General features: G+C 27.0%; 2 protein-coding genes across 5 annotated transcripts; both read right to left on the bottom strand.

Annotated features, from left to right (window-relative positions):
* Positions 1-1,226: 1,226 nt before the first annotated feature.
* Positions 1,227-7,144, bottom strand: LOC137832289 (beta-amyrin synthase-like). 3 transcript variants are annotated; one of them, XM_068640365.1, is made up of 17 exons: positions 7,011-7,144; positions 6,279-6,499; positions 5,940-6,125; positions 5,603-5,692; positions 5,287-5,484; positions 5,118-5,202; positions 4,859-5,025; positions 4,456-4,647; positions 4,221-4,334; positions 3,953-4,072; positions 3,710-3,832; positions 3,504-3,602; positions 2,625-2,681; positions 2,166-2,534; positions 1,993-2,073; positions 1,790-1,873; positions 1,227-1,709 (listed from the first exon to the last, which is right to left on the bottom strand). In XM_068640365.1, exons 2-17 carry the CDS (start codon positions 6,477-6,479, stop codon positions 1,608-1,610), a joined length of 2,268 nt encoding a protein of 755 aa, XP_068496466.1. In that variant the 5' UTR covers positions 6,480-6,499; positions 7,011-7,144; the 3' UTR covers positions 1,227-1,607. The 3 variants fall into 3 exon arrangements, with proteins under 3 accessions (XP_068496466.1, XP_068496465.1, XP_068496467.1); XM_068640364.1 differs by having other exon boundaries at positions 1,227-1,686; XM_068640366.1 differs by lacking the exon at positions 5,603-5,692 and having other exon boundaries at positions 1,227-1,686.
* Positions 7,145-12,384: 5,240 nt separating this feature from the next.
* LOC137832290 (beta-amyrin synthase-like) lies at positions 12,385-17,985 on the bottom strand. Of its 2 annotated transcripts, XM_068640368.1 has the most exons (17): positions 17,908-17,985; positions 17,122-17,342; positions 16,780-16,965; positions 16,306-16,395; positions 16,000-16,197; positions 15,832-15,916; positions 15,576-15,742; positions 15,171-15,362; positions 14,934-15,047; positions 14,663-14,782; positions 14,413-14,535; positions 14,208-14,306; positions 13,683-13,739; positions 13,232-13,600; positions 13,059-13,139; positions 12,851-12,934; positions 12,385-12,742 (listed from the first exon to the last, which is right to left on the bottom strand). In XM_068640368.1, the coding sequence occupies exons 2-17, from the start codon at positions 17,320-17,322 to the stop codon at positions 12,626-12,628; spliced, it is 2,283 nt and encodes a 760-aa protein (XP_068496469.1). In that variant the 5' UTR covers positions 17,323-17,342; positions 17,908-17,985; the 3' UTR covers positions 12,385-12,625. The 2 variants fall into 2 exon arrangements, with proteins under 2 accessions (XP_068496469.1, XP_068496468.1); XM_068640367.1 differs by having other exon boundaries at positions 16,000-16,395.
* Positions 17,986-19,627: the final 1,642 nt, after the last annotated feature.

The raw sequence follows: 19,627 nt of genomic DNA, 5'->3' as shown, positions 1-19,627 counted from the left end.
TTTCACAACCTAAACCATTTCACTCATTTGAGTCATGATATAAACTTTTCAATCATAGAGTAATTAAATTGAATCAAATAAATAAACGATAATTAAAAAGGATTATAAATTTTAGTATTAAAAAAAATTGTAGTTAAATGAAATTTTATAATATGGTCATTAGTGACTTTAGGTAAGCAACTCGTGAAAGAGAATTTGAGTTCTATTTTTTTTTTAAATATATCTTCAGGAAGGATAAAAAAAAATATGATTAATTATTTATATATCAAAATTAACATATATTTAGAAATTTTAAAATTAAAAGTCTTAAATGTATGTATTTTATTATTTTATTTAAATTTTAATTAAATTAATTTTATATGGAATTTATTTATTTTATAAATATGCTCTTTCATATTAAAATTTAAAAAAGTCTGAAAATATTTTAAACAATAAAAATAATTTATTGAAAATATAAAAGAAGAACTTTCAATATTTATGTTGTTCAAAGGAAGACTGTATTGAAAAAAAATATAATGTAAAATAAATTTAACTCATATATAAATATTTCAATGATAATTTAAAACAAAATTATTTTAGTGCATATTTAAAATTTTAAATATTTTAACAAATACAAATATATTTATTGATAATTTATAAATAATTAATATTATGCAATTAAATTGCTGTAAATTATTCTAACGGTTATACCATAAATATAACTTTAAACAAACTTCCAACTAGGATTTTAAAGATTTTAATAAAGTTAGGATATTTTATTAAGTTTGTTTCCTAAAGTCTAATACGAGAACCTTTAATTTTTCATCATATGACATTTTATATATATGTATAATTTAGATTATCGATAAAACTAAAATATCTTATTTTAATACTCATTATCATAATCATAATTAAGTTAAATTAATTTTATGTGATTTCTTAATTAACATACGTAACATTCCAGAAAATATATCTAACTATTACAAAGTTTTACCGATTTCTATATAGGTTTGGAGTTTTTCAAAATATTATTATTACAATATTAGGATTTATAAAAATACAAATATTTACAATTTATAGTTCAAAACAAAAGTTTAAAGCCTTCTAGATTCTCTAACAATTGTATAATCATTTACTTGTGTACATAGTATAATCATTGCAGTTCACAACACAGCAAGAAAAGTAAGGGTAAGCTAGTAAAAATAAAATTTTATAATATACACAATTAAATCAAAATAATAAAAAAATTACATAAATCAATTTTCAAATTATTCAATTTTCTTCAAATCTCAACATAAAACAACCACATAGATCTCACATGGATCTACACATCCATGATATTCAACAAACAAAATAACAACACCTCTCGGAAGACCCGTATTAAGTAAGTCCTACCAGAGACTGACACATTATCCAAAGATTACCAGCAGTGAATCAAAGAGAAAGGATCAAGGTAAGTTTAATACAGAAATTCAAAACTATAATAGAAATATAGTTATTAAAGTTGATCACCACCTTTGATTTTATATATTCGAATTTTTGTATGGGTATGACTTTGTCTTTTTTACCTTACAACTTATCAAGTTAAACAGAAGTGGATGACACTAAAACATTGTTACGATATTCAGTTAAAGCCCACATTGAAAAAACAGTTCGGTAGAATGGGTAATGAAGCAAGCAACTTCCCTTGAACGCCCCCAAGGCTTCCTGTCACAATTAACATACAAACACTAAACAATTTTGCTGCTATGATATAAGATCATACATAACTAAAAGCCATAATTAAAAAGGATAGATATTTGAGAGGTACTTGTTGTGGCCAATCGCCATCTTCTAACTGAGAATTAATGAGTAACTTTGCAGCACGGTGAATAGGAGTTGGATCTCTCTCAGCCTATATGCAAAATTTAGAAAAGGAGTAAAAAAAATACTTACTTTGGATACAATAATAAACCACATATGAATCAAGATACCATAGATTTGAAATCACAGAAGTGCAAATGAGGAGAATACCTGACCAGCACGAATCAAAGTTATTAGAGCCCAAGCTGTTTGACCAATATTTGATCGATTCCCTTCAAGAGGCACGTACGTCTTCGTTGCACATATGCATTCATTAATATTTATAAGTAATGACATTTAAGCTAATGGAAATTGTAGTCACAAATAGCCATTTAATTACAAACCTTCATTGAACATGAAAGATAACTTTCTCCCCAACCACCATCCTCATTTTGTATTGAGAGTAGAAATTTCATAGCTTTACGAATGGCAACACAATTACTGTAAGACTTTCCAACAGCAACTAGACCTCCTACTGCTAACCAGGAACTGTAAGTGAAGCAAATTCCCCAGTTTCCATGCCAAGTTCCATTTGGTAATTGTTCATCTTCAATGAATTGTGCTGCTTTGACAATGAAATTTTCTATCTCTTGTCTTCTATGTTTTGGATATAGTTTTTTGAACAACGCTAAAGCCTGAATGGTTGCTCCAGTACACTCAATATACTCGTGCTCAATTACTATGTCAGCAAGAAATTCCGCGGGATTCAGATGCTACAAATTAATAAAATAAATAAATAAATAATCACGTTTACATTAGCTAACAAATTTGAAGTTATTGTAAAAACCTTAATTCAAACTTACTTCCAACCACTTTTGAGCTTTTGCTGGCTCCCACACAGATACACCTCCATTTTTACTCTGCGGTAATCAAACTTCTACTTTTGTAAAAAATATAATATATCACAAAATTTAAATAAGTAAACAATTCAGTAAAGGAAAATTATATAATAATTAAATTACAAAAAAACATGTGCATAATCTAAAAAATTAAAATTTAAATGGAAAGAACCTAACGTTGTGCAGCAATTCAATAAACTGGAGTACAATCTTTCAGATTTAGAAAAGAAACGATTTTTTTTAATTAATTTTTTCAGAGCTTGCCAAATTAAAATTTAAGAAGTAAAAAATTAAATTTAATGTAATTTTTCTAAAGTATAACAAAAGTATAGACATAAAAAGAAACGACTGAAAGTAAATTTATGATTTATATGATAAAATTCGAAAAAGAAGTGAAGCAAAAATAATATAACTTGTTTTATAGCAGTAGAAAAAACATAAATAATTTTACTTTCGATAATTACTATTTTATGTTTTAAATTATCTATAGAGATGGATTACTCGTAATCTTTACACAACCTTTTTTTAGTTTCCATTTTCTCAAAAGATAAAGACATTACACCATCGATTACCAAATTGATCACGTAAAAATTACAGGATGATGATATTTTTACATCCTGTCTCACCTTACACCTACAATAAAATATTAATATTTGTAATAAAAGAATTAAAAAAAAATCTTAATGAAAATATAAGTAATTAATGTTAAAATAATTTTTAAAATTAAAAAATTAAAAAATAATTAAAATATTAATATTTATTGGGGTATAGGGTAGAGCATGGGTGTAAAAAAAAACATTTTTGAATTACAAAGTATACTACCACAAATTTTATAACACTCACCTGAAGTGACAATATAAAATTGATCGAATCATATAATCTTTCAGGTTCCAATTTTTCTCCCACAATCTCTTGTGGCAACATGGATAAAAGTAAACAACACTGAAACATGAGTGATTAGTTAGTTAGAACTATATAACATATATATCTTGTAATCCATTAAGTTATTTAACACATTAAAATGTTTTGTAACCTAACTAGTTAAATACCTTCATACATCCTGCAGTGCCGTCAGAAATTTGTAACCCATGGTCTCTGTCGGCAAGGGTCCAAGACCCTTTAGAAATGTTATGAAACATACTCTTAAAATCTCCTGAACGATTTTCTACTACCTATAATATGACCAAATCAATTCATTATTGCTTGATAAAACTAATGAATACCTACTTATGAATATATTGAACATTAATTAAAAATGTTGTTTCTTAATTGTAATTTTATCATATACTCACCTGAGATTTCTTGATAAAATCATGTGCTTTTGCAAGTGTGGGACCAAGATCATCAATTAGATTAGTAGCAAGAAGAGCTTGAACAATGAAACCAGCATCCCATGATTGCGAATAAAGTCCCTACATATATAGACAATTGCATTAATTAAGTTATCATCTTTAATGGTTATCTATTTTCTAGTGATTATAAATAACATGATTGAATTGTATTTAGATATTATAATGCTCTAGTGAAAAAAAGAAATTGACAATACACGTTGTATTGTACCTGTACACACATTCCATCTTCTGAAAGCCATAAAAAATCTGGGATCCTTACAACATGCTTCTTAAAAGCATCTCCATTTGGATCTTCTACCCAACATGCAAGCATAGATAAAGCCTACAAAACACAGATATGATAGAGGCGTATTTGAATGAAGTTTCTTTGTGGAGAAAAAACTAAAAATCACAATTGATGCATTTTAGAAATAATATTTATGCTTTAAAATTATGATGATTACCTTGTTCACACACCCACCATCGGTATATCGACTATTTTCATCTTCATAGTGAATAAGCTTCATTGTTACTTCAAGTGCTTTTTCTCTAACCAACTTATTGAAAGGCCAACGTGTAAGGAGTGGTTCAGTAAATAAATAAGCACTATCCCATATTAGATCTTGTATCCAATGATGGGGATAATAGAGATCTTCCTGTCATATATGTAAAATACACTATTATCATTTTTATCAGAGATTTTACACACATGTTATGTTAATTTTTTTTCTTTTATAATTTTAAAGTTATTTTTCTTTTAAATTTTGATCGAACTAATTACGTACAATTTTTAAAATTTAATTAAAAAATTATAATTTTCGTAAATTCAACCGAACACATTTCTATTGATGATAAAATATTTATTACCTTTGCGCATTTGTGACGTGCTTTCTTCCAAGTACTTTCATCATATGGTTGAGTAAATAGTTCTTCTCTTAAATCTGTGATTAATGGTGTGGTTGGACATACAAATCTTTTTCCATATATATATGACATGGGCAGGTATACAGATCGACAATAATACCACATTTTAGCTGCGTTATTTAAGATGAAAATAAGATACAATAATAGTTAATTTAATAATGATTTACTCCTATTTCTTATAGTAATTTAGTAAAAATTTAACCAGGATGCATGGGGAGAAAAGTGGGAAGTATCCAAAATTCAGGGGGCAGTGGGTTGCATCCACTCCAATCAACTATACCAAGTACCTACAAAGAATAATATAATTTAAATAAGTGACATGCTTACGTTTACTTATGTGTTTATTAAATTGTATAAAAGCATATTCATACCGAAAGCCAAAATTTTCCCCATGAAGGTACATGTGTTACGCTACCATGATCATGAATCCACTTTCTGGCCTTAGCACAAGCATTGTTATGACCTCCATTAGCTCCTTCTCCGAGAATTCTCATACTTATATAATTCAGTGTGGTACCATACATGGTGCTAGGACCCTCAATGTGCAATCCCCACCCTCCATCTTCGTTCTTCACATCAAACTATACTCATTAGTATTCATTTTTATCCTTGTATTTTGTTTTTATTTTTTATTAAATTAATAAAAATTATATGTAAATTGAGTACATTGAAATTTAGCAAGTTTACCTGATGATTATATAAATAACGAAGAATTTCTTTACAATATTCTTTTGGAAATACAAAATCAAGATGTCCTGTAACGTAGATGGAAAAAACCTGAAACATATATAAAAGTATTGTTTATGCTACAATTTTCTAGATTTCAACTTCTTAAATTACAAAATGTTATATTGATTGTAATACTATACAAGTTTGATTTTAGTTTTTCATTAATACTATATAATAATAATAATATTAATAATAATAATAAATATAAATAAAATAAATAGTTTATGAAACTGTAATATAAAGGCAAGAGAAAAAGTAGAAGTGTGATACTCATATTCTAATAAATTGAAGTTACCATGATAGGAATGAAAAAGTGAGAACCCCCGACGTGAGCAGGCCAATGGCCATCGCTAGTTTGCAGTGCCGACAGGTAATGAGAGGTCCTCTTTAGGGTGAGAGTAGCCTTCTCCCATGTTATTTCTTCATCATCTTCTATCTTCACTTTCCTTATTTTTTGTTTGAACTTCTTTTCCCTCAAAATCTGTACAAATATACTTATATTATTTATTTCTTTAATATCTTTCCTTTTCGAAATGCCACACAATAATATAATTTTAAAATAGTTAAACAATGGCTTACTACACTTTTTGCCCTGAAGAATGAGGTTTTGGTTCAGATAATAAAGAAGAAGTACCTGAAATCGCCATAGTCGATCACCACAAGCCTTGAGCTTAAAGCGGTTTTGATAGAAATCTTGACGAGCAGCTTCCACCTGGGCTCTTTCTTCATCAGTTCCTGCTTCAGAATCAAACTCCCATGTTTGTCTTCCCACAAAATTGTTTGTGCTAAATATGTATGGATTCTTCCCTCCATCTCCTATCTTCAACCTCCACATTTTCTTAACCTTACTTGTTCCTGCATCATACATATACACACACTTTAAGCCTCATTCACTGTGTACTATAACCCAGCAATAAATCATTTTTTCTCTTTCTATTCTTTTTCTTCTTATCCTTTCAACCTTGCTTTTCTTGATTTTTAACTTTTTTTTTATCAGCAAACTTGGAAATTTATTAATTTTTTTCTTACTTTTAATCTTTTTCCAGCAAACCTTTAATTAAAAAACAAATACTTTGACATCGGAAAACCACAATCCATTATAATAATATAATAATATATATTAATTTTAAATTTTTTCTTTTGTTTACAAAGTAGTATAATTAAAATATTAATTTATTGAATTGTTTATTGTTTGAAGTGTAAAAATATGAGCACTGAGTGGACTAAATAAGATGTGTTGAAGTGAGTGTGAGTGGAGGACAAAGTGATACTTAGATTACAGCATTTGAAAAGATTTGGCTACACTGTTCTGTTGCTGTGCATCCGACAAAACATAAGGAATAAAAAGGAAGTAGCAAAAAAGAACCTGATGACAGATCTTCAAGTGTTCACTCCCACTGTTTTGAAGCTAACGAAATAATTCAGATGAATCCCTTTGTAATAATATAATGTAATGGAATTATATCTGTCTCTCTATTTATGGGGTTCACTCCACTGACTCTATACAACTCTCAACTAAATCACTTAATGATGACAACAATAGTCTTAAATAAGTCATAATTTTCCAATTTTTTCATCGGAAGATGTGTGTCAATTCATAGGAGTTATTAAGCGGTGATGCTGCTCATCCTCCGTACACATCACTTTAATGATTTGTAATGGACACTACGGTTGCAGGAACGGGCTCGTCAGCTTCCCATAACCAGAAAGTCAAAGTGAGTTTACTAAGGTGCTAGGATAGGTTACTACGCCATATAAATAAAAAGATAATTATTTAATTTTTTAATAAAAAAAATCATACATCATTCATTTATAGTGTAATTTTTATTTTATTTTATTTTAAAAAATTAAATTTAATGTATTATAAAAATAATGTTTTATTTTAATTATATAAAAGATTTAAGAGTAACATTGAATTTAGTTTTAAGTAAAAGTTTATATTTAAAATTTGTTAATAAAAAAATAATATAAAGAAGAGATTTTAATAGGATAGTTAAAAAATAGTCTTCTTCATTAAAATATTTTGTAGCAAAATTTTGATAAGATACTTTTATACATTTACATACATAAATTGGAAAAAATAGATGCAAATCAAAACTTTAATTATTTTTAATCAAACCTTATAACAAACCTCATACTTGAATTTATATTTTAAACACAGATAAAATTTTAATCTTTCAATAGTAGGAATAAGTTTTTTTTATAATTAATAAAAATTTTATATTTGAAAAAAAAATCTTATGCGAACTGACCCGCAGACCTACATGTTACTTCTTATGCGGGACGAGCCAAAGAAATGAGTCCGTTCTCCAAACGCGAAACGGACCAAACACGGGACGAACTTATGCAGAGCGAACCAACTCATATTGTCACCCCTAACTTGAAGTTCGATAACAAATTATTTGAATACTGATATTTTCAAACTTCAAATAATAATTACATCTATCAAATGATTTAATAAAATAATATTTTAATTTTATTAATTTCATTTTTTAATTTAAAATATTAATATATTATTATAATGGTTAATTAAATTAATTTTTTACCTTTTTGGATATCAAATATTCTTTTGTTTTTGTTATTAAAGGTTTGCTGAAAAATGATTAAATTTTTTTTTTCTATAAACCATTATGGAGTTCTGGATTTGTTTGGACTGGAGTTCTCGGTTTGTTTGGACTACTTTTTCTAGACTTATAGAAGAGAAAATAAATAAAATAAAGTTTTTAGCTATCCAATTTAGAATTAAAATAATTTAACTCATATATAAATATTTTAATAACGATTTAAAACAAAATTATCTAAATATATATTTAAAATTTTAAGTTTTAAAATATTTTAGTAAATAAAATTATATTTATTGATAATTTAGAAATAATTAATATATCATAAATATAACTTTAAACAAACTCGTACTACTATTTTAAAGACTCAATCCCATATATTTTATTATTTTTCCAAGGTCTAGAAACAATTAATTTTTTCTTTTTTTGATTTTTCAGCTTCACGGTCTATTGATTCAGGTTTGTGTTTTCGGTTACATTGTTCATAGGTTTGCACTTGGGCTGATTTTTTGATGTAGGATGTGGACTCTCACTGATCGGATTTGGTCAACTTGGACTCTCGACTTCTGGTCTTAGGATCAGCTCTCAAGCGGGTGTGCTGCAAGGGATTCCGATGATAAAGTTAGAATCGATTCTGGTTAATTATCTGATAAAATTCACTCTATTTTTTAGTTGACCTCCCTATTTATAGTACTCATTTATTGGGCTTTAGACCCAATTGAACTTTTACATTTACAGTTTTTATTATTTAATTATTTATTTATTTTTGTTTAGGTTTTTTTTATCTTGTTACTGACCATTCGACCTTTCCACCAATGGTTTAGACAGTATATTTATAATTATATTATTAATGCATGTAATTCTCTAGAATTGTTTACCTATATTAACAATGTTTATATACTATCCAAAATGCAATTATATATAAAGATATGTTTTTTCGAAATAAATTATATATTTTTCATTCTTTTACATTTAAAAATTCACAACTTTCTGTGCTCTCCTACCAAACATATTCATATAGTTAACATAAATTAATTAACAACCTAAATATATTATATATTCAATATTATCTTGTACTTTCATCATATACCTACGCAACTATCTATACCTCTACCATGAGAATTCATTCTTGCACAAAATCCTATCTCAATAAATTTGAAGGAAATAATATCATCATACATATTTTTCAACTTAACAAAAGTTTAATAAAACAATTTGTACGTTCCTGGATTTTGTCGGTCTGACATGATTCGTTAGGTGGTCTAAAATCAAGATCACTATAATTTTTTAGACTATTATTATAGACTTCAATATAGTGTAATTATATTAATTTAGATAAATATTATAAAAACCAATTTTATAAATGTATAATTAACGTGATAATACTTATCTAATATCTTTTATTATATTACATAAATACTCTAAGTGAACTTATAGATAGATGTTACCTATACAGTGCAGTCTTCGCTAGTTGAAAGTCCTCTAGTTCTGTCACACTGGAGAAACTAAACACAGATATGTGTGAACATAAGAATGATGCAACCGAAGACCATAAAAAGAAAGGAATTGGGAAGAATAGTATCCATATCATCAGCCAACTCTTTATTCTGAACACAGTAGATTATGATGACTGTTGGGAAGCCATCAGGGCTAAGTTCCACCCCTATCTCACTAATGTTTTATTTAGATTAGGGAATGGAAAGGAAAGAGTGAATTTGAGATGATTTGAAAGGAAAGTGTAGAAAAAGTTAGGGTGTTTGGATTAAGGTAAATGAAGTGGAAAGTGCGGAGAAAATTTATAAAAATTTGTGAATTATGTGATGGGTGTGACTGAAATTATATATTTTTTAATTGATAAAAATGTAAATTTACATATTTATCCTTATATTTAAAAATAATTAAAAATTAATTTTATATATTTATTTAAATATTTATAATTATAAATATTTGATAAAAAATTATTTTTATATTAAATAATATTATTATTTTTGTTTTTCCTTTTTTAATTAATATAATTATTATATAAATTTATTTTTTAATTATTAAAAAATATATTTATTTTTATTATTATTATTATTTATAATTTATTATATATAATATGATTAATTATGTTTTTATAATAATTATTTTGATTATATTTTTTATATTTAAATTTTAATTATATTTTGAATAAAAATATTAATAATTTAAATTTAAAATAAAAAAGAAATAAAAAAAATAAATTAAAGTTAATAAATTAAAAAATATATAAATATACAACTTTCTTCCCACATTTAAAAAAAAAAATTTGCAAGGAATAACTCTTGTTCTGTCTCTACGGTGTTCTTGACGTGATTCAGATTTAAATATTAAATTTGAGTTGTGATTTAGATAAACGTATCCTAATCCGTACTTTAGATAACTTCATAATTTTATGATACATGACTTTTTTTTTTCTCAACAGTACTCATTTGAGTATTATTTCCCATCAATAAAAGTGTCTCATGACACATATGAGTGTTACTGAAGGGGAAAAAAAAGTACAAAATAGTATTATTCAAGAAAAAAGAAGAAGAAAGAAAATAATACCCAAATGAGCGCTAATACAATCTCATACAATGCCCCTAAACAATCCTTAAAAATATATTAAATGAATCAGTTATAAGATTAATTGGTCAATAAAGAGAGATTCCCAATGTCATCTTTTGGGATTGCAGATGTTATATGCTTGCTGTTCTTGACAGTTGTCATAGGAGTGCCTCTCATGTCTGAGTAGTCTAACAATATATGCCACTTCATTGGAAGAGCATTCTATAATGATGTTACGTGTTTTCATCATTCAGTTATTATGCCATCTTTCTGTTTGATGTGAAAATTTAGTGTCACGTGTGTATGATCAAGGGCAAGGGGATTTCATCAGATTGGAAAAAGGGACCTTACAATACACTGGAAAAGATGAACGGAGTAAAATGTGGATGGTTTTGCTATGTTTTATAAGTAATATATTTGAGAATTCTAATCGGTTTTAGTGTCTATATTCTCTCATATTCTGAAAATAAAAGAAATAAAGAATAATATTAAAGAGTTTTTGGAAAGTGGAATATAGAGTAATGATTACAGTTACATGTTTATATCAAATCTTTTAAGTTTCCAATCTTTTAAAAATATTTGTTTCAAGTTAGGTCTCATCAATATTTGTTATCCAACGTGGGAGGATATTAAAGAATATAAATATCAGAATTATAAAATGATCCTAATATTAATTGTGTTTTTTTTTATTTCTTAGTTGTTTCTCTTTATAGAGGTGAATAACCTTTATTTTGTCTTTGTTTCATTGATTCTTTTTCTCTTTAACTAGATCTAGCTCGTATATATTCAGACTATTTATTTTGATATCAATGAAATAATATTAGAGATATTCATTCTATACATTTCTTTTTACTCTTTTTTATTCATCTTTGTTATATTTTATAATAATGACAGATTCAGCGAATTGACACTTTTGATTGATGACATTCTTCCTTGCCAGTTTGTTAAATTTCAAACCTTTTTATAAAGGTTCAAGGAGTATTTTCATGCATGACTCCTAATGTCAATGGGCTAAATTATTTTATAAGCAATTCTAGAAGATAAAAAGGAAATATGAAATGATCTTTCTACAAGTTAAAAAACATCTTTTATAAAAATTTCTTTAAGGTATACTGATAAGTGTCTAAATATAAAGTCTAAATCAGTTGACAGTTTAAAATGGAAAAAAGTGATTTACTTAGAGAGTCTAGTGCATTGATCTGAGGTTATTTCATTTTCTATTTTCATACTTTTTTTTTCTCTTACTCTCAGTATAGACATGATCAATGTCTCATTGCCATAATATATTCAGAACTTATTATAAATTATGAAATTGAGAATATTTTTTTGGAATGTGTAACTCCAAACAGAAATTTTAGATTTTATTATAATTTAGAAACGTATCGAAATATATACTCTAGAGTATAGTTTTGAATTGGGTATAAAATATATTCTAAAATATAATTTTAAATTGAGTATAAGATATTATGAAAAGGATAAGTTGATTATTTTTTATATTATCATGGTAAGAGAAGAAATTATGGAATTGTCATAGAGAAAAAATTCAACTATTCAATTTAAGTTTAAGACACGTATATCTAAGGAGACATACTTGTGTATTGCGAGACAATGTGAAATAATCCTAAACCTTATATAGATTTGAAAGTTGAAAATAAATTTAAGAACATATAACAGCATCCTTTTTTTTCTTATAATTACCCTTTTTACCCTTTATTGTATACTATTTAATACAACATGTTTATTCCATAATTACAAAACTATAATAGAAATACACTTATTAAAGTTGATCACCATCAACTTTGGTTTTATACTTTTTATGGGTTTGACATTGTTGTTTTGAGCTTACAGTTTCTCAAGTAGATGGCACTAAAACATTGTTACGATATTCAGACAAAGCCTGCAACGGAAAAACAGTTCTATAGAATGGGTAATGAAGCAAACAACTTCTCTTGTACACCCCCAATGCTTCCTGCAACATTTAAGTCACACACAAACATTAAACAATTTTGCACGCAACGATATAAGTTCGTACATAACTAAGAGCCATAATTCAAAAGGATAGATATTTGAGAGGTACTTGTTGGGGCCAATCACCATCTTCTAACTGAGAATTAATGAGTAACTTTGCAGCACGGTGAAGAGGAGTTGGATCTCTCTCAGCCTACATGCAAATTTAGAAAAGGAATAAGAAGAAAACTTACTTTGGATACAATAATAAACCACATATGTTGAAATCCAAGATACCACAGATGTTGAAATCACACAGGTGCAAATGAGTAGAATACCTGACCACTAAGAATCAAAGCTAGTAGAGCCCAAGCTGTTTGACCAACATTTGATCGATTCCCTTCAAGAGGCACGTACGTCTTCATTGCACATATGCATTAAGTAATATTTATAAGTAATGACATTTAAGTTAATGGAAATTGTAATCACAAATAGCCATTTAATTACAAACCTTCATTGGACATGAAAGATAACTTTCTCCCCAACCACCATCCTCATTTTGTATTGAGAGTAGAAACTTCACAGCTTTACGAATGGCAACACAATTACTGTAAGACTTTCCAGCAGCAGCTAAACCTCCAACTGCAAACCAGGCACCGTAAGTGAAGCAAACTCCCCAGTTCCCATGCCAATTTCCGTTTGGTAATTGTTCATCTTCGATGAATTGTGCTGCTTTGACAATGAAATTATCTATCTCTTCCCTTCTATGATTTGGGTATAGTTTTTTGAACAACACTAAAGCCTGAATTGTTGATCCAGTACACTCAAGATACTCGTGCTCAATTACTATGTCAGCCAGAAATTCCGCGGGATTCAGATGCTACAAATTAATAAAAAAAAAGACACATCTGCATTAGCTAACAAATTTATACATAATGTAAAAACCATTAATTCAAACTTACTTCCAACCACTTTTGAGCTATTGCTGGCTCCCACACAGTTACACCTCCATTTTTACTCTGCAGTAATCAAACTTCTAGTTTAGTAAAAAAATATCATATATCACAAATTTAAATGTAAGAAACATTGATAAAGGAAAATTAAAAAAAAAATTACAGAAAAACATCTACATAATCTAATCAATTAAAATTTTAGAAGTAAAAAGTTAACTTTAATGTAAATTGTTTAAACTATAACAAAAGTCTTAATATAAAAAGAAGCGACTGAGTAAATTTATCATTTATATGATAAAACTTGAAAAAAAAGTAAAACAAAAATAAAATAACTTGTTTTATAGCAATAGAAAAAACAGAAATGATTTTACTTTGATAAATAGTATATTATGTTTTAAACTAATTAAGTAGAGGTAAATTACTCGTATGCAACCTTTTTTCAATTTCTATTTCATAAAAATAAAGAGAATAGACTATCGATTATACAATCAATCACATAAAATTGAAAAGTGTGCCATTTTTTATAACACTCACCTGAAGTGACAATAAAAAATTGACTGAATCATATAACCTTTCAGGTTCCAATTTTTCTCCCACAATCTCTTCTGGTAACATGGATAAAAGTAAACAACACTGAAACATGGATGATTAGTTAGTTAGAACTATGTAACATATGTATGTTGATATCCATAAGTTATTTAACAAATTAAAATGTTTTGTAACCTAATTAGTTAAATACCTTCATACATTCTGCAGTGCCATCAGAAAGTTGTAATGCATGGTCTCTATCAGCAAAGGTCCAAGACCCTTTAGATATGTGATGAAACATACTCTTAAAATCTCCTGAACGATTTTCTACTACCTATAATATAATATGACAATATCAATTCACTATTACCTAATAAAACTAATGAATATCTAGTCCTGAATATATTGAAGATTAATTAAAAACGGTGTTTCTTAATTGTAATTTTATCATATACACTCACTTGAGATTTCTTGATAAAATCATGTGCTTTTGCAAGTGTGGGACCAACATCATCAATTAGATTAGTAGCAAGAAGAGCTTGAACAATAAAACCAGCATCCCATGATTGCGTACTAAGTCCCTGTATATAGACAATTGCATTAATTAAGTTATCATCTTTAATTACTATCCTATTGCAAGTGATTATAAATAAGATGATGGTAATTGAGTTTTATTTAGATATTAGAATGTTCTAGTGAAAAAAGAAAATGACAATACACGTTGTATTATACATGTATACACATTCCATCTTCTGAAAGCCATAAATAATCTGGAACCCTTGCAACGTGCTTTTTAAAAGCATCTCCATTTGGATCTTCTACCCAACATGCAAGCATAGACAGAGCCTACAAAACACAAATATGATATAGGCAAATTTGAATGAAATCTCTTTATGGAGAAAATCTAAAAATTATAATTTATGCATTCTAGAAAATAATATATATATGCTTTAAAATTATGATAATTACCTTGTTCACACAACCACCATCTATATATCGAGTATTTTCATCTTCATAGTGAATAAGCTTCATTGCTACTTGAAGTGCTTTTTCTCTAATCAACTTATTGAAAGGCCAGCGTGTAAGAAGTGGCTCAGTAACTAAATAAGCACTATCCCATATTAGATCTTGTATCCAATGATGGGGATAATAGAGATCTTCCTGTAATCATACGTATAAAATACATTATTATCCTTTTTGTCATACAGTTTACACACACCTTATGTTAATGTATTTTCTTTTAAATTTTAAAATTATTTTTCTTTTAAATTTTGATTGAACTAATTACGTACGCTTCTTACAATTTAATTAAAAAATTGTAATTTCCATAAATTTAACGTGACATACTTCAATTAATGATAAAATATGGATTACCTTAGCACATTTGTGACGTGCTTTCTTCCAAATACTTTCATCATACGGTTGAATAAAGAGTTCTTCTCTTAATTCTCTAATCAATGGTGTGATTGGACACACAAATCTTTTTCCATATATATATGACATAGGCATATATACATGTCGGCAATAATACCACATTTTAGCTGCATTATTTTTGGTGAAAATAAGATACAATAATAATTAATTGAAAAATGATTTAGTCACATTTCTTAAATAATAATAAAAAAATAACCAGGATGCATGGGGAGAATAGTGGGAAGTATCCAAAATTCAGGCGGCAATGGGTTGCATCCACTCCAATCAACTATACCAAGTACCTGCAAGAATAACATAATTTAAAACAGTAACATACTTACATTTATTTATGTGTTTATTAAATTGTATAAAATCATATTCATACCGAAAGCCAAAATTTTCCCCAGGAAGGCACATGTGTTACGCTGCCATGATCATGAATCCATTTTCTAGCCTTAACACAAGCATTGTTATGACCTCCATTAGCTCCTTCTCCGAGAAGTCTCATACTTATATAATTTAGTGTGGTACCATACATCGTGCTAGGACCCTCTATGTGTAATCCCCACCCTCCATCATCGTTCTTCACATCAAACCACTCATTAGTATTCATTTTTATGGTTGTATATTTTATTATTAAAATGATAGAAATTATATGTAAATTGAGTATATTGAAATTTAACAAATTTACCTGATGATTATATAAGTAACGGAGAATTTCTTTACGATATTCTTTCGGAAGTACAGAATCAAGATGTCCCGTGCTGTAGATAGAAATGACCTGAAACATATATAAAAGTATTGTTTATGCATATAATTTTCTAAATTTCAAACTTAGATTACCAAATCCTATATCGATTGAAATACTATACAAGTTTGATTTTAGTTTTTCATTAAAATTTCGTAATTATGTCTTTAAAACTTAATAACCAATTTTAAATAAATTCTAATAATAAAAAGCAAATCTAATATATTTAAACAAAATTATTTTTTGACACCATCCTTTTATCTACATCCCTTTCACAATTGTTATTTATAATAAAATATTATATTATAATAATAATATTAAGAAATATAAATAGAAATAATAATTTATAAAATTGTAATATGAATGCAAAGAGAAAAGTAGGAGTGTGATACTATTTTTTAAATAAGTTGAAGTTACCATGATAGGAATGAAAAAGTGGGAACCCCCGAGATGAGCAGGCCAATGGCCATCACTAGTTTGCAGTGCCGACAGGTAATGAGAGGTTCTCTTTAGGGTGAGAGTAGCCTTCTCCCATGTTATTTCTTCATCATCTTCTATCTTCACTTTCCTTGTTTTTTGTTTGAATTTCTTTTCCCTCAAAATCTGTACAAATATACTTATATTATTTATTTCTTTAATACCTTTCCTTTTCGAAATGCCACACAATAATTTAATTTTAAAATAGTTAAACAATGGCTTACTACACTTTTTGCCCTGAAGAATGAGGTTTTAGTGCAGATAGTAAAGAAGAAGAAGTACCTGAAATCGCCATAGTCGATCACCACAAGCCTTGAGCTTAAAGCGATTTTGATAGAAATGTTGACGAGCAGCTTCCACCTGGGCTCGTTCTTCATCAGTTCCTGCTTCAGAATCAAACTCCCATATTTGTCTTCCTACAAAATTGTTTGTGCTAAATATGTATGGATTCTTTCCTCCATCTCCTATCTTCAGCCTCCACATTTTCTTCACCTTACTTCCTCCTGCATCATAAATATACACACGCTTTAACCCTCATTTATTGTGTACTATATAACCCAACAATAAATCATATCTTCTCTTTCTATTTTATCCTTTCAACTTGCTTCTTTTGTCCCACGTCACTCGTACTTTCTTTAGTCAAATATAGCAAGTTTTTCCCTTACAAACAAATCTAACTATTCCATTTTCAGTACAAATCACCCAACCATTAAATCAACAAAAAGTATAGAACTTAAATTGTTTAGACAGTTTTGTCTAAAAATTGCAAATATTTTAAGGGAAAAAAAATTAAAAAACATTATTTTTTAACGTTAAAATTAGTTTAGACATACATAGAAACTATTTGATATAAATTCTTTAAAAAAAAATATTATGTATTAGTTAATTTTAGTTTATAGAAAACTTTATTTTATTTTCTCCTCTATAAGTCTAGAAAAACTAGTCCAAACAATTACAACTCCAAAAGGATAAATTCTCTTATAAATTAAACCTACACTGCTTCTGTTTGTTGGTGTGCATCTCACAAAAGATAAGTAATAAAAAGAAAGAAGCAGAAAAGAATTCAACCTGATAACAGATATCTTCAAGTGTTCACTCCAAATGTTTTGAAGCTAACAAATATACTATAATGGGATCATATCTGTCTCTATTTATGGACTTCATTTCACTGACTCTATACAACTCTCAACTAAATCATTTAATGATGTCCACCCTTTCATATACTAACAAAACTTAGTTTTCCATTTCTTAATTACAACTGATATGACCTGGGACGTGTACTTTAAAATAACTTTTAATTGCTCTATTTTCTAATCTTATTCATTATTTATTCACTTTCCTAATTTTTTTATAATATTTTTAATAATAAAATTAAATTATATAGATAGAAATAAATAAGGTCAAATTATGTCAAAAACATATTAAAAAAAATTATTCATGAGATTTAATACATAGTGCATTAATGCAATGCCATAAATCTTAGAACATCTCCCCAACTAAACATCTCCATCAGGAATTGATTTCACAATTTCTTTTGCATTAGGATAAACGGAGAATTAAATTTTAGACAATTGAAGATAATGAAACTTCTCACAAAGTGCAATACAAAAGTATTATGAAATAAAAACTAATTTTAAAGATAAAAAATAACTTTTAATTGCTCTATTTTCTAATCTTATTCATTATTTATTCACTTTCCTAATTTTTTTATAATATTTTTAATAATAAAATTAAATTATATAGATAGAAATAAATAAGGTCAAATTATGTCAAAAACATATTAAAAAAAATTATTCATGAGATTTAATACATAGTGCATTAATGCAATGCCATAAATCTTAGAACATCTCCCCAACTAAACATCTCCATCAGGAATTGATTTCACAATTTCTTTTGCATTAGGATAAACGGAGAATTAAATTTTAGACAATTGAAGATAATGAAACTTCTCACAAAGTGCAATACAAAAGTATTATGAAATAAAAACTAATTTTAAAGATAAAAAATAATTACTTATCATAGTGACTAAATTAAAAATTATTTTAGAGATTAAATTTTTTTTAATTTCTAAAATAGTATCTAATTAGCTATTAAGGTTTTAACTATAAATTATTTAGATTGTAAATTTGATAAAAAAATCTTAAAAACTAATTAAATACCAATTTATAAATTATTTAATAATAATAGAAATTAATTTAAAAAAATAATGTTTTTAAAATAATATATAATTTAGTTATTATAATAATTAATTATTTTTAATTTTTAGAATTAATTATATTTTATAATTTTCTTGAAGTATTTATTGTAGTGCTGAAATATGTTTATGATAAATATAATAAAATTTCTGGTAAGACTATAATCAGGGTATTAATAAGTCTGACTCTCCCAACTAATTTAACAAGTTGATCTAATTAAATTAATTTAAACTTTTTGGATAAATATTAACTGCAGTATTAATAAGTCTGAATCTACCCGCAACTAATTTAAATTTTTAGTCCAATGGGATAAAATTTCAACAAAATCAATAGTTCTAAACTATTGATTTGACTATTAGATCTGTAATTTACAAACCCAAACTAGGTAATTGTTCTTCATTATTTCTTATCTTTATGTCTTCATTATGAAATTTGAAAGTGACAAGATCCAATCTAAGATTCCCCTAGTTAGAATCATATAATTTGTATTTTTATGATGTTGAGTTTTGAAGGATAAAAAGTATATATTAACGCCTAAGTTTTGTATTATTATTAGATTGTGAAAATTAGAATTTTGATATTAAAATTAAAGT

This window comes from Phaseolus vulgaris, chromosome 6 (assembly GCF_000499845.2).
Source record: "Phaseolus vulgaris cultivar G19833 chromosome 6, P. vulgaris v2.0, whole genome shotgun sequence".
NCBI classification, from domain to species: domain Eukaryota; kingdom Viridiplantae; phylum Streptophyta; class Magnoliopsida; order Fabales; family Fabaceae; genus Phaseolus; species Phaseolus vulgaris.
Note: the sequence above shows the minus strand (reverse complement) of the source record. Positions and strands in the feature narration are given on the sequence as shown.